The 15097-nt window shown below is 42.4% G+C and overlaps 2 protein-coding genes and 2 gene segments (V, D, J or C); all 4 read right to left on the minus strand.

The window, feature by feature from the left end:
* Nucleotides 1-687: 687 nt before the first annotated feature.
* LOC121614634 lies at nucleotides 688-1634 on the minus strand. The segment is given in 2 exon segments: nucleotides 688-1142; nucleotides 1421-1634. Coding segments are annotated over 2 exon segments (423 nt in total).
* A 27-nt stretch (nucleotides 1635-1661) lies between these two features.
* Nucleotides 1662-4898, minus strand: LOC121614635. The segment is given in 2 exon segments: nucleotides 1662-2024; nucleotides 4527-4898. Coding segments are annotated over 2 exon segments (411 nt in total).
* Nucleotides 4899-4964: 66 nt separating this feature from the next.
* Nucleotides 4965-8911, minus strand: LOC121615600. Its single transcript, XM_041949985.1, has 6 exons — nucleotides 8825-8911; nucleotides 8211-8427; nucleotides 7800-8074; nucleotides 5701-5731; nucleotides 5328-5617; nucleotides 4965-5003 (listed from the first exon to the last, which is right to left on the minus strand). The coding sequence occupies exons 1-6, from the start codon at nucleotides 8909-8911 to the stop codon at nucleotides 4965-4967; spliced, it is 939 nt and encodes a 312-aa protein (XP_041805919.1).
* Nucleotides 8912-11342: 2431 nt separating this feature from the next.
* LOC121615601 lies at nucleotides 11343-14503 on the minus strand. The gene is made up of 5 exons (XM_041949986.1): nucleotides 14226-14503; nucleotides 13646-13976; nucleotides 13483-13516; nucleotides 12047-12077; nucleotides 11343-11963 (listed from the first exon to the last, which is right to left on the minus strand). Exons 1-5 carry the CDS (start codon nucleotides 14266-14268, stop codon nucleotides 11593-11595), a joined length of 810 nt encoding a protein of 269 aa, XP_041805920.1. The 5' UTR covers nucleotides 14269-14503; the 3' UTR covers nucleotides 11343-11592.
* Nucleotides 14504-15097: the final 594 nt, after the last annotated feature.

Consider the following 15097-nt stretch of genomic DNA (forward strand, 5'->3'; position numbering starts at 1 on the left):
TAAAATGTTTCAACAGTGTCCTACAAACTCCAAAGGACCTTTCTTAGCAGATGCAGATGACTTTGGCCCGTCCTGTACAGGGCATCTGTATTGGTAGTCCAGTCCAGTTTATTGTTGAGGTGGACACCCAGGTGTTTGTACTCTCCCACGATGTCAATGTCCAAACCTGGATGCTCACTGGTGGGATCTGTGACCCCTTCCTGCAGACATCTATCACTATCTCCCTTGTCTTGCTTGCGTTGATGTCTGTATCATTGGAGAACTTTTGGATGTGGCAGCTGTCTATGTTATATCTGAAGTCAGATATGCAGAGGTTGATGGGAAGGGAAAGGAGCTGAAAGCATCCTTTGTGTTTGCAGAAGTTAGTCCAGTGTTTTGTTGTCTCTGGTGTGGCATTTGACATACTGGGTGAAGGTGGGGAGAGTTGAAGACAGGGAAGTGTGGTTGAAATCTCCAGAAATGAGGAGGAGGGCCTGGGGATGCGGTGTCTGCAGCTGTGAGACTACATGGGATTGTTAAGATTGTTCCAGGCATCAGGTGTTACCAAGGAAACTGATTTATGGCTTGTGAAACTCAACTCAAGAAATTCTAAATAGATTCTGTTTGGGGGGGCAGGTGACCATGGTACAAGCAGGATAATGCTCAAGGTCAGATTTATTTGTTGAACTCAACTCAGCTATCCATCATAATCATGTCTGAGAGGACAGTGATTCCAGGCTGTATCATCACATCCCGTTGAAATTGAGCAGTGTGTGACTCCCTCTAGTGGACGTTGTGGAGTATTGTGTTGTGTTTGCTGCAGAGGTTTTTGTGCAGAGTTTTGCTGTTTCCTGTCACTGTGGGCTGCAGAGCACAGTAGTACACAGCAGAGTCAGACAGCTGAAGCTTCTGGATCTTCAGAGGAACTGACTTATTCTTGATTGCAGCATTAAATCTGTCTTTCTGGAACTCTGCAGCATTTTCTGCTGTTGTTGAGAAACGTCTCAGCATGTACTTTGGGAAACCATTTTCTTCTTGTTTGTACCAGAACAGATAGGGAATTGTAGAACTGGTCTCAAATGTACAGTCCAGTGTAACTGTGTCTCCTTCAGTAGCAATGACATCTGCTGTTGGCTGGATCACTCTGTCTTCTCCTTTACACTCTGAGGAAGAAGAGAACATGCAGAGGAAGACATGAATCAATGAAGATGATTGATTAAAGTTACCTGGTCAGAGTCAGACACACAGACATGTAGAATAGTTGTGACGTTCACTGACCGTGATCAGATTGAACCATTTCAGTGATTTCTACAAGGTAACAAGTGCTGACAGAAACAATCTGTTCTGCTTTTTCTACAATGAACATTAAAATGTGTGAATGTGCAGCTCAGAAATATGTTGAAGAGTTTTCAAAGGAAACATGATGTGTTTTATTTCTCACCAAAGCAAAGAGCAGCAAGAATAATCCACAGCCAATGTTCCATGTGTACAACGAGGCTGAAATGAAGAGGAGAAAGTAGCTGATGTTCAGCATTCAGAGTGAGAATGGTTCTCTTCACAGCAGCAGTTATTATTGACAGATGGTTGAACACAGTGCAGAAGTAGTGCAGCGCCTGCTTGATAATGTGGCCCTCTAGTGGAGGTAAAAAGTTGAGTGGAACAGTGTGGAAAAAAGGCTTCCAGCAGCTCGTCAGTGTGTCAGCTTGTGTTTTTGTACAGAGACTGTGGGTTTGCTGTCACTGTGGGCCTCACAGCACAGTAGTACAGAGCAGAGTCAGTCACTGCAGCAGAGGAGATCTGCAGATCCATTTGGGTTTGATCCTCACTCACTTTCACAGTCAGTCTGGAGACTGGATTAGATATTACTGTTCCTGTTCCGTAGTGAGAGATGAGGAACTCTGGTGGTTTTCCTGGATATTGTCGATACCAGAAGAAAGAATCACCAACAGCTGCTTGTTTGGAGTATTTGTAGGACAGAGTAACAGTGCTGTCTTCTAAACTGGACTCTTCATTGTTGACTGGACTGAGGTCTTCACAGCTGACACCTAAAGGAAAAAATAAGTCTGTAACTTTATGATGTGAAGGTTTGAATCAGTGAAGCTCTTTTAATGTTAATCATGTCACCTACCTCTTATTGTGAGCAGAAACAAAGTGACAAACAGACTGAAGTTGACTGACAGCATCTTAAAGATAAAGAGAATCTGTCTGTGTTTTGTATGAAACACCACTGTGAAAGTTTGTGTCTCTTCTGTTGTTGAGTCCCAGTTTTGCTCCTCCCTGAATCCCTCCCTCCTTCCTCTCACAACTCTGACAAATGGTGTGTTTGTCAGTGCTGTGGTGCTGTTATTCACTAAATCACATCATTTCCATCAGGGAAGAAGTACGGTGGCTGAGAGAGCTCAACGTGCTGCAACCTCAGAAAAAGGAAAGTTTTAAGCCGACTCTTCAACACAGAGAGAGTGTCTGCCTCGTGGACCGAGACTGGAAGATCCAGTCTGACCCTAACCCTGTTTTTTTTTTTTTTTCTTTTTAACAATGAACACGGCTTGGACATGCTTGTTGTTGCTGCAGTTTGTGACTCATGAAGTTACTGACGTTGTTCTATGTGTCATCTGTTCACTGTTTTTCTGTTATTTTGTTGTGCTCAGTGTGATCTGCAGCGTTCACTGACCTCGAAAGACCACGCAGATTCAAAAAACAAGTTTGTGTGTTCAAGTTAAAAAATATAATAGAAATATAATGATATAATATAAAAATATCTAAATATAATATAAAGACATTTATATTTACATAATAACAATAATATATATGTCATTATACTTGCAAAATGAGTAATAATAATAACAGTTGCAGTCAAGCAGGACAACGATAGTCGGCTCAAGCACGATGCATAACACACATTCAGCTACGATCCATGTTAACCTGTGAGATGAGAATGCACAAAGACTCCAGGGAAGAAGCTAAGTTTGATACATGTATTGATGGGTCATGAATGTGGACTGATTGAGATAGAGAGAGAGGAGGAGAGAGGAGCTCAGTGCATCATAGAACGCCCCCCAGCAGTCAAAGCCTAAAGCAGCACAACTAGAGGCTGGTCCAAGGCAAGCCTGAGCCAGCCCTAACTATTACTTTGTCAAATAGGAAAGTTTTTAGCCGACTCTTCAACACAGAGAGGGTGTCTTCCTCATGGACCAAGACTGGAAGATGGTTCCACAGGAGAGGAGCTTGACAGCTGAAGGCTCTGACTCTCGTACTGTTTTTGAACACTTTTGGAACACTTTTGGAATTTTGGAAGTCAGCCTGCATTCAGGGACACGGTGTTGTAGTGGGGTAGGAGGGTGCCATGAGGTCTTTCAGATCAGATGGTGTTTGACCATTTCAAGCTTTTTGAATTTTGATTTTAAATTCTATTGTGGATTTTTCAGGGAGCCAGTGCAGAGAGGCTGATATGAGAGAAATATGATCTCTGTTCCTAGTACGATCAGCACAGTTTTAAGGTGGACAGCCAAGATTAGTATCACCATTTTAATGTCTGACCAAATGTGAAAATATGGTCTCTCACACCTTCTGTTCCTGAGTTACGGTGTTGAGTCATGTCCAGAAAAGTGTTTTTGTGGAACATAATGATGTCACAGTGAAGTTGACCTTTGACCTTTTTGGTATAAACTATCAACACTTCATCATTTTATCCTCTGAGACATTTGTTGGAAATTTTGTCATAATTGGAGGGTTGTCCGAGGCTCAGTCCAGGACCTGACTGCATAATGAGTTGCTGTCTTAGTAACTGAGGTGCTGAATAAACACAGATTACGACTGCAAACTCAATGAAAACAGCAGCACATTTGTGCAAAGACATTTTCTTAGTCAGTCTGGCCCTGTGTGTTTTAACTTTAGTGCTTTATTTTGTGTTGTTTTTATCACCACTGGCAAGAATCGACACGACCATCACATCCCATTGAAGTTGAGCAGTGTGTGACTCCCTCTAGTGGACGTTGTGGGCTGGATGTTTAATGCCTGAAAATACAAATTGTGAGTAAATCCAGACTTGATGTCTCAGTGTGTTTGATCCCCAGTTATTTCTGTCTTCATTTGCTTTTTGTTGTCACAGTTTCTTGAGTTTGAAGCATCATCCAGCTGGTTTGTCATTGATTTGCTGCTCATGTGAATCCTCCCACAGTGTTTGATGAGCAGCTGTAACCACAGTGACTCTGATCAAACAGGAATTAGCAGAATCCATCTGATTTGAAGCTGTGGTTTGAATCCCACTTCCCTCCTCTTTGAAGAGTCGTCAGATATGTGTGTTCAGCTTTTTGTGCAGCCTCTTCTACACTTTGTATCACTGTGTTTCCAGAGCACAGTAGTAGAGAGCTGTGTCTGCCAGGGTTAGCTTTCTTATGGTCAGTTCAGTTGATGCTCTTGATGTTTGACTGTCATATCGATCATCAGGAATATATTTCTGACCACTCCTTGATCTTGCACCTTTCCAGAGTATAAACTGAGGCGCCTGAAGGTCAGAATGATGTCTGTACCAGTAAAGGTCAATATACCTGTAAGTTGTCTCATATCGACATGTGAGTGTGACAGATTCTCCTTCTCTTCCACTGACTTCATCTCGTTCAGGAGAGATTTTGTCTCCAGCTGTTGGTCCTGGAAAAAGTGGAGAAAATGAAGCCATTAGACGAACATTGTTCATGAGGCTGAGAGGAGAAGACAGTGGAAAATGTCAAGTGTACAGTGTGATTGTATGGACACTGACAGTAAAAGACAAACGCTACAGTTCCATGAACATTCATTGTTCCAAGATGATGAAAAGGTGAGGTGCATTGTGTCCCAGCAAAGAAATGAGAAACGTTGTGAAATACAGGTTGTGTGTATGTGGTTAATGCAGCAGGTGAAAGCAAACTTCAGCTGCTGTTCTGTTGTAACACTCACCTATAAAGTGACAGAAGAGGAAAAAGAGGTGAAGCAACATGTCTTTGGAGTCGTCAAAGTCCAACAGACAGCAGAGCAGCAATGTTCTTCCACTGCAGGAGAATGAGTAAGAAATCATGTGATTGGTTGAGTTGAAGCTCAGTGGGCGGGGCCAGTCACCTCTTGATGTTATTTTGTCAGTTCAGCTCAACCAATAAATTGTTCCTCTGTTCACAGTAGCTCTGTCTCTAATCTGTATTGCTTCTTTTTTCTTTGTTGGATTTGTCATCAGTGCAGTGACGCTGGCTCAGACCGAAAAGGCTTCATGGTGTGTGACTCCCTCTAGTGGACGTTGTGGAGTATTGTGTTGTGTTGTGTTTGCTGCAGAGGTTTTTGTGCAGAGTTTTGCTGTTTCCTGTCACTGTGGGCTGCAGAGCACAGTAGTACAGAGCAGAGTCAGTCACTGCAGCAGAGGAGATCTGCAGATCCATTTGGGTTTGATCCTCACTCACTTTCACAGTCAGTCTGGAGACTGGATTAGATGTTACTTTTCCTGTTGCCGAGTGAGAGATGAGGAACTCTGGTGGTTTTCCTGGATATTGTCGATACCAGAAGAAATAATCACCAACAGCTGCTTGTTTGGAGTATTTGTAGGACAGAGTAACAGTGCTGTCTTCTAAACTGGACTCTTCATTGTTGACTGGACTGAGGTCTTCACAGCTGACACCTAAAGGAAAAAATAAGTCTGTAACTTTATGATGTGAAGGTTTGAATGAGTGAAGCTCTTTTAATGTTAATCATGTCACCTACCTCTTATTGTGAGCAGAAACAAAGTGACAAACAGACTGAAGTTGACTGACAGCATCTTAAAGATAAAGAGAATCTGTCTGTGTTTTGTATGAAACACCACTGTGAAAGTTTGTGTCTCTTCTGTTGTTGAGTCCCAGTTTTGCTCCTCCCTGAATCCCTCCCTCCTTCCTCTCACAACTCTGACAAATGGTGTGTTTGTCAGTGCTGTGGTGCTGTTATTCACTAAATCACATCATTTCCATCAGGGAAGAAGTACGGTGGCTGAGAGAGCTCAACGTGCTGCAACCTCAGAAAACTCATTCAAATCAAGAAAACATCATTGATTTGAAACACATTTGCAGCATTTAGAAAACATGCTGCAGATCCACAAAATGACAGCAGAAGAGTTTCCAGAGGACTCTGAAAGTGCTGAACACGGCTTGGACACGCTTGTTGTTGCTGCAGTTTGTGACTCATGTGGTTGTCTTGTGATCAAAGCCTATAGCAGCATTAACAGGGGACGGTCCAAGGCAAGCCTGAGCCAGCCCTCACTGTCAGCTTTATCAAAGAGGAAAGTTTTAAGCCGACTCTTCAACACAGACAGAGTGTCTGCCTCGTGGACCGAGACTGGAAGATGGTTCCACAGGAGAGGAGCTAGATAGCTGAAGGCTCTGGCTCCAGTTCAGCTTTTGGAGTTTTGAGGAACAGTTCGTCAGCCTGCATTCTTGGACATGGTGTTGTTTTGGAGTAATAGGGTATTATGAGCTCTTTGAGATACGATGTTGTCTGACCCTAACCCTAACACTGATTTTTACAATGTTGTGTAGGTGAAACAAGGCAGTCCTTGAAATGTGTTTTCTGTGGGAATTAAAGGACATATTCTGATCAAACTTAACTCCCAGATTCCTTACAGTGGGCCTGGAGGCCAGTCAGCAATGCCATCTAGAGTAGCACAAAGTTAACAAGTCATCCAGGTCTTTGTGTCCATAAGACAAGCTTGAAGTTTCGTTCAGTGCTTGGCTTCATCTGGCTTCATTGATAAATATATGTGGGTGTCATCTGCATAGCAATGAAGGTTTCTGGAGTGTTTCCTGATAATATTGCCTCAAGGAAGCTTATATTGGGTGAATAGAATCAGTCCAAGCACAGAACCTTGAGGAACTCTGTGACTAACGTTAGCATGCACAGAGGAATCATGGCTAACATGTACAAACTGGAATCGAGTGTCCCAGTCTCTGTAATAAGATGTGATGGTCAGTGGTGTGGAATGCAGAACGAAGCTGGAACAAGACAAGTCCTTCGTCTGATGTAATTAGGAGGTCATTTGTAATTAAAGCTACTTTAAAGGACTGTGGTCCGTAGCCTGTTGACAACAACAGGTTGATCATATCAAGTAAAGAAGTGCCAAAGAAGACAAAAACGTCTTTGAACAGCCTAGTTGGGATGGTGTCTGAGAGACAGGTTAATGGTTTGGGTTCATCAAACAGGGTCAGAAGATCCAGCTCCCTTTCTAGAACCACAACAGCCATCACCGATACAATCAGCACAGTTTTAAGGTGGACAGCCAAGATTAGTGTCACCATTTCAGTATCTGACCAAATGTGAAATATGGTCACAATCTCCCCTTCTGTTCCTGAGTTACGGTGTTGAGTAATGGTCAGAAAAGTTTTTTTGCAGAACGTTGTTGTGCTGCAGTGAAGTTGACCTTTGACCTTTTGGATATAAACTATCAACACTTCATCATTTTATCCTCTGAGACATTTGTCCGATATTTTGTCATAATTGGAGGGTTGTCTGAGGCTCAGTCCAGGACCTGACTGCATAATGAGTTGCTGCCTTAGTAACTGAGGTGCTGAATAAACACAGATTCCGACTGCAAACTCAATGAAAACAGCAGCACATTTGTGCAAAGACATTTTCTTAGTCAGTCTGGCCCTGTGTGTTTTAACTTTAGTGCTTCATTTTGTGTTGTTTTTATCACCACTGGCAAGAATCGACACGACCATCACATCCCATTGAAGTTGAACAGTGTGTGACTCCCTCTAGTGGACATTGTGGAGTATTGTGTTGTGTTTGCTGCAGAGGTTTTTGTGCAGAGTTTTGCTGTTTCCTGTCACTGTGGGCCTCACAGCACAGTAGTACACAGCAGAGTCAGACACTGCAGCAGAGGAGATCTGCAGATGAAACTCCTTTGTTGTTGTGTCTTGTTTAAAAGACAACCTCGCTGTTTTCCCTGAATATCCTGAGAGGAGAAACTTTGGAGATGAACTGGACCTCTGTTGATACCAGTAGAAGTAATCAGGAGAGCCTGAATAGTTACAGGAGAGAGTCACATTGTCTCCTTCCAAAGCCAGCATTACATCATTAAATGGTTTCAGTAAATCCTCTGAGGATCCTGAAAAGAACAAAAATATATTTCACTGTGACGTTTGTATTTCTTTAAATTCAGTTTAGTCGTAGAAAAACATTTGAACTCACGAAACATGAAATGGTTTTGATGATGTCTGACGATCTCGTTAAAGTTCACTTACCAGTCTGAAACATGAAGATCATCATCCAAACGAAGAAGAGCTGCATTACTTTCTCTTGTAGTGAATGAACAACAGACAGAACACAGCAGCTCTTCAGCTCCTCCTCTTGCTTTGGTCTGTTTCCATTCAGGCTGATGGAAGCTTTAGAAATGACAGTGATGCTGCAGTCGTCATCACCGTCATCGTCATCATCATCATCATCATCTAGAGGGTCGGACTGACGGAGGAATCTTCAGAAAATTCAGCTGAGTGAATCTGTAGAGAAACAACTTTGTGAAAAGTCAAACAGCCTCAGCTGCTTGCTGCCCTTCAGACTGCATTCCCACTTGGTTTTCAAGTTGTGTTTCAGCCATTATTAACTGCTCATTCTCTGCTGGTATTTCCTCCTCCAGTTTTAAACACACCATTGTTTTCCCTCTTATAGAGAAAGTCATCCATCTGTTTTACTTCTTTAGACTCATCTCTGAGCTGCCATTTTTACCTGAGATTTAAGATCAGAGTTTCTCCCCTCAGGTGATTTCTCTTATTAATTCTCTTTTTTTGTCTCCACTCAGCTCTGAGACTGCTCTTGTCGAGGTCACAGAGACGACTTCCTGCTTGCTGCCTGCACAGACCTGTGCTCCATTTGAACTGTCCTTGACCTCAGCGCAGCCTTTGACATAGTGAACCACAACGTCTCCACCAGCCGTCTGAAAGACCATGTTGTCATCAGTGATGTGGCTTTGAATTGGTTCATGTCTTATCTGTCCAACAGCTCCTTCTCTGTTCTGGTTGGAGGGGCCTCCTCCTCTTATGCTCCTCTCTTTTGTGGGGTCCACCAGGGGTCGATTCTGGGTCCCCTTGTGTGTTACCCCTGGGGCAAAATGATTCACAACTGCAGTGTCGCTTTTTAGTGGTATGCAGACGATGCACAACTCTATGTCTCAAGGAAGCCCGGTCATGACAATGATAACAATAATAATAATAAACTTTTATTTGCACAGCACCTTTCACCCAATGCAGCCTCAAAGAGCTTACCAACAAAGAAATGACATGCACCAAGTGCTTCACGTAGAAACACAGAATGAACATGAAAACAGGGATAGAAACTGAATGTATAATAAGATGGAGAATAAATCCCACTTGACTGACTGATAAACTGACTGGAGGACAATTCTCTATCAGTGCACTTTAGTCAGGTCTCTGCTAAAAACATTATCAGGTCATTGGCCAAAAAATGATTTGTCAGCCAAGGATCTCAAATTAACAAGAGATCACTTGAGCTGTGATGTTTGGATGTATCCCATCAGGCTTTAAGTGGTCTTTACAGTTCCAAAAGATGTTGAGATTGTCCATAAACTTTACCCCAGAATGAGGCATGCCGCTTTCAGCCAGAGCAGGGAGTCTGCTGAAAGAGTCCATTCCTTTCCCCGAGGTTGGAATGGGGCCTGGTATGAATACATGTTCTGACTGACAGTCGATCAGTTTCTCCAGCAGTGGGCACAAGTCTTTATTCAGAACCTCAGAGCCAGTTTTCTGACGCAGAATGTCAAAAGATCCAACGGGAATAATTCTCCTGTCATTTGGATATGTAAAGAGGCTGACTGGAAACAGCTCTGTTAGCTCTCTGACAGGTGTGGCTATAGCTCTATGAAGTACATATGGCAAAGCATATACATAAGTGATATATTTATTTATGGCTTTAGAGACTTTTGGAACCACCAGTAAAGGCTGCATTCTGGGATGCAAGGTGAAAAAAGGCAGTCCTTGAAATTTGTTTGATGTGGGAGTTAAGGGACATATCCTCATCAAAGATGACTTCCAATTTCCTGACAGTGGTGCTGGAGGCCAGTCAGCAATGCCATCCAGAGTACTGATATCAACAGAGTTTCAAAGGTGTTTGGAAATTGCAGCCTGAGTAACTGAGATGCTGAATAAACACAGATTACGACTCCAAACTCAATGAAAACAGCAGCACATTTGTGCAAAGACATTTTCTTAGTCAGTCTGGCCCTGTGTGTTTTAACTTTAGTGCTTCATTTTGTGTTGTTTTTATCACCACTGGCAAGAATCGACACGACCATCACATCCCATTGAAGTTGAACAGTGTGTGACTCCCTCTAGTGGACGTTGTGGGCTGGATGTATACTGCAGATTTTAATGCCTGAAAATACAAATTGTGAGTAAATCCAGAGTTGATGTCTCAGTGTGTTTGATCCCCAGTTATTTCTGTCTTCATTTGCTTTTTGTTGTCACAGTTTCTTGAGTTTGAAGCATCATCCAGCTGGTTTGTCATTGGTTTGCTGCTCATGTGAATCCTCCCACAGTGTTTGATGAGCAGCTGTAACCACAGTGACTCTGATCAAACAGGAATTAGCAGAATCCATCTGATTTGAAGCTGTGGTTTGAATCCCACTTCCCTCCTCTTTGAAGAGTCGTCAGATATGTGTGTTCAGCTTTTTGTGCAGCCTCTTCTACACTTTGTATCACTGTGTTTCCAGAGCACAGTAGTAGAGAGCTGTGTCTGCCAGGGTTAGCTTTCTTATGGTCAGTTCAGTTGATGCTCTTGATGTTTGACTGTCATATCGATCATCAGGAATATATTTCTGACCACTCCTTGATCTTGCACCTTTCCAGAGTATAAACTGAGGCGCCTGAAGGTCAGAATGATGTCTGTACCAGTGAAGATCAGGATGGGTGTAAGTTGTTTCATATTGACATGTGAGTGTGACAGATTCTCCTTCTCTTCCACTGACTTCATCTTGTTCAGGAGAGATTTTGTCTCCAGCTGTTGGTCCTGGAAAAAGTGGAGAAAATGAAGCCATTAGACGAACATTGTTCATGAGGCTGAGAGGAGAAGACAGTGGAAAATGTCAAGTGTACAGTGTGATTGTATGGACACTGACAGTAAAAGACAAACGCTACAGTTCCATGAACATTCATTGTTCCAAGATGATGAAAAGGTGAGGTGCATTGTGTCCCAGCAAAGAAATGAGAAACGTTGTGAAATACAGGTTGTGTGTATGTGGTTAATGCAGCAGGTGAAAGCAAACTTCAGCTGCTGTTCTGTTGTAACACTCACCTATAAAGTGACAGAAGAGGAAAAAGAGGTGAAGCAACATGTCTTTGGAGTGGACAAAGTCCAACAGACAGCAGAGCAGCAATGTTCTTCCACTGCAGGAGAATGAGTAAGAAATCATGTGATTGGTTGAGTTGAAGCTCAGTGGGCGGGGCCAGTCACCTCTTGATGTTATTTTGTCAGTTCAGCTCAACCAATAAATTGTTCCTCTGTTCACAGTAGCTCTGTCTCTAATCTGTATTGCTTCTTTTTTCCTTGTTGGATTTGTCATCAGTGCAGTGACGCTGGCTCAGACCGAAAAGGCTTCATGGTGTGTGACTCCCTCTAGTGGACATTGTGGAGTATTGTGTTGTGTTTGCTGCAGAGGTTTTTGTGCAGAGTTTTGCTGTTTCCTGTCACTGTGGGCCTCACAGCACAGTCGTACAGAGCAGAGTCAGTCACTGCAGCAGAGGAGATCTGCAGATCCATTTGGGTTTGATCCTCACTCGCTTTCACAGTCAGTCTGGAGTTTGTTGCACGTTGTGTTCCCAAGTGAGAGATGAGGAACTCTGGTGGTTTTCCTGGATATTGTCGATACCAGAAGAAAGAATCACCAACAGTTGCTTGTTTGGAGTATTTGTAGGACAGAGTAACAGTGCTGTCTTCTAAACTGGACTCTTCATTGTTGACTGGACTGAGGTCTTCACAGCTGACACCTAAAGGAAAAAATAAGTCTGTAACTTTATGATGTGAAGGTTTGAATGAGTGAAGCTCTTTTAATGTTAATCATGTCACCTACCTCTTATTGTGAGCAGAAACAAAGTGACAAACAGACTGAAGTTGACTGACAGCATCTTAAAGATAAAGAGAATCTGTCTGTGTTTTGTATGAAACACCACTGTGAAAGTTTGTGTCTCTTCTGTTGTTGAGTCCCAGTTTTGCTCCTCCCTGAATCCCTCCCTCCTTCCTCTCACAACTCTGACAAATGGTGTGTTTGTCAGTGCTGTGGTGCTGTTATTCACCAAATCACATCATTTCCATCAGGGAAGAAGTACGGTGGCTGAGAGAGCTCAACGTGCTGCAACCTCAGAAAACTCATTCAAATCAAGAAAACATCATTGATTTGAAACACATTTGCAGCATTTAGAAAACATGCTGCAGATCCACAAAATGACAGCAGAAGTGTTTCCAGAGGACTCTGAAAGTGCTGAACACGGCTTGGACACGCTTGTTGTTGCTGCAGTTTGTGACTCATGTGGTTGTCTTGTGATCTAAGCCTATAGCAGCATTAACAGTGGACGGTCCAAGGCAAGCCTGAGCCAGCCCTCACTGTCAGCTTTATCAAAGAGGAAAGTTTTGTTTGTTTGTTTTTTACCATTTCAGGTGACTACCTCTTGAAGCTCATCAGAGAATGTCAAGAGTGTGCGAAGCAGTAATCAGAGCAAAGGGCGGCTATTTTGACGAAACTAGAATATAAATATGTTTTCAGTTATTTCACCTTTTGTTGTTAAGCACATAATTCCACATCTGTTCATTCATAGTTTTGATGCCTTCAGTGAGAATCTACAAAGTAAATAGTCATGAAAATGCATTGAATGAGAAGGTGTGTCCAAACTTTTGGCCTGTACTGTACACGAGGTAACAAGGAACAGGTGGAGACAATCAGGTTGGGGCATGTGGTTATTTTGTGATCCAAGCCTATAGCAGCATAAATAGGGGACGGTCCAAGCCTAGCCTGAGCCAGCCCTAACTGTCAGCTTGATCAAAGAGGAAAGTTTTAAGCCAACTATTCAACACAGAGAGAGCGTCTGCCTCGTGGACCGAGACTGGAAGATGGCTCCATCAACTTCATTAATCCCCAGCTGGGAAATTTGAGTATTACAGCAGCGTGTAATAACAGTTGGAAAGAAAAAAAGACATCGAGAAATAAAAAAAAACAAAAACAAAATACAAATATAAAAGTTGATGATATATATTAACATATTATACAAGCAATGATATAAAAGAAAGAAAAAATATGCATTCCCCCAATAAGTGTGGAAAATTAGCCATAGAAATATACTGCAACAAATGAACAAGTTTTACACGAATTGCACATGGTAATACTGAGAATACTGCTGCCCTTAGACCTTTTGGATATAAACTATCAACACTTCATCATTTTATCCTCTGAGACATTTGTTGGATATTTTGTCATAATTGGAGGGTTGTCTGAGGCTCAGTCCAGGACCTGACTGCATAATGAGTTGCTGTCTTAGTAACTGAGATGCTGAATAAACACAGATTACGACTGCAAACTCAATGAAAACAGCAGCACATTTGTGCAAAGACATTTTCTTAGCCAGTCTGGCCCTGTGTGTTTTAACTTTAGTGCTTCATTTTGTGTTGTTTTTATCACCACTGGCCACGACCATCACATCCCATTGAAGTTGAACAGTACAGAGCAGAGTCAGACACTGCAGCAGAGGAGATCTGCAGATTGACTCGATTTCTCTCCTCATTCAGTCGAGCAGTCAGTCGAGGGTTTGGAGGTGTTGCTTTCACCACTGACGGCTCTTTTGTATCAGTGATCAGGAGAAGGAACTGAGGAGCTGATCCAGGATGTTGTCGATACCACTGGAGATTATTGGCTTGAATTGAATAGTTACAGGACAGAGTAACACTCCGGCCCTCTGATGAAAACTCTTCAGCTCTGCTGGCAGTGATGTCATCTTCCATGGTGGAACCTACTGAGGGAAACGACATGTTTTATTGAGAGTTCTGTTCCAAAGTGAGAAATCCATCATTTGAAAAACATCACACATCAACGTTGATCAGTGAAAACAAATGATGCTGTGAACAGTTCAGTGATCAGTTATTAGTGATGAAGTCATCACATCTGGAATTCTAATTGTTAAATTGTGAACTTATTCATTCAGGATCTTTATTGCTTTAAAATATCTTTATACTTCTGGTTTTCTAGTCAAAAACATACAAACCTATGAGAGTTGAGAAGAACAAAATTGCAGTGAGTGTTTCCATCTTTGCAGAGGTGAAAAGTTGTCAGTGAACGTTCAGTATGAATGAGTTCTGTGAGTTGTTGGTCTGATGTTCACAGCTGGAAACAAACAGTTCTCATGAAACACTTCTGCAGTCAGTAGGAGGAGACTGGTCTTCATTTGTGAAGCTCATCATCACAGCTGTGTCTCATGAGTGAAAAGATTCAACACTGGATCATCACATCCCATTGAAGTTGAGCAGTGTGTGACTCCCTCTAGTGGACGTTGTGGAGTATTGTGTTGTGTTTCCTGCAGAGGTTTTTGTGCAGAGTTTTGCTGTTTCCTGTCACTGTGGGCTGCAGAGCACAGTAGTACACAGCAGAGTCAGACAGCTGAAGCTTCTGGATCTTCAGAGGAACTGACTTATTCTTGATTGCAGCATTAAATCTGTCTTTCTGGAACTCTGCAGCATTTTCTGCTGTTGTTGAGAAACGTTTCAACATGTACTTTGGGAAACCATTTTCTTCTTGTTTGTACCAGAACAAAGTTGGAGTGTTGGAACTGGTCTCAAATGTACAGTCCAGTGTAACTGTGTCTCCTTCAGTAGCAATGACATCTGCAGTTGGCTGGATCACTCTGTCTTCTCCTTTACACTCTGAGGAAGAAGAGAACATGCAGAGGAAGACATGAATCAATGAAGATGATTGATTAAAGTTACCTGGTCAGAGTCAGACACACAGACATGTAGAATAGTTGTGACGTTCACTGACCATGATCAGATTGAACCATTTCAGTTATTTGTACAAGGTAGCAAGTGCTGACAGAAACAATCTGTTCTGCTTTTTCTACAATGAACATTAAAATGTGTGAAT

Source organism: Chelmon rostratus, chromosome 12 (genome assembly GCF_017976325.1).
Source record: "Chelmon rostratus isolate fCheRos1 chromosome 12, fCheRos1.pri, whole genome shotgun sequence".
Taxonomy (NCBI): Eukaryota; Metazoa; Chordata; class Actinopteri; order Chaetodontiformes; family Chaetodontidae; genus Chelmon; species Chelmon rostratus.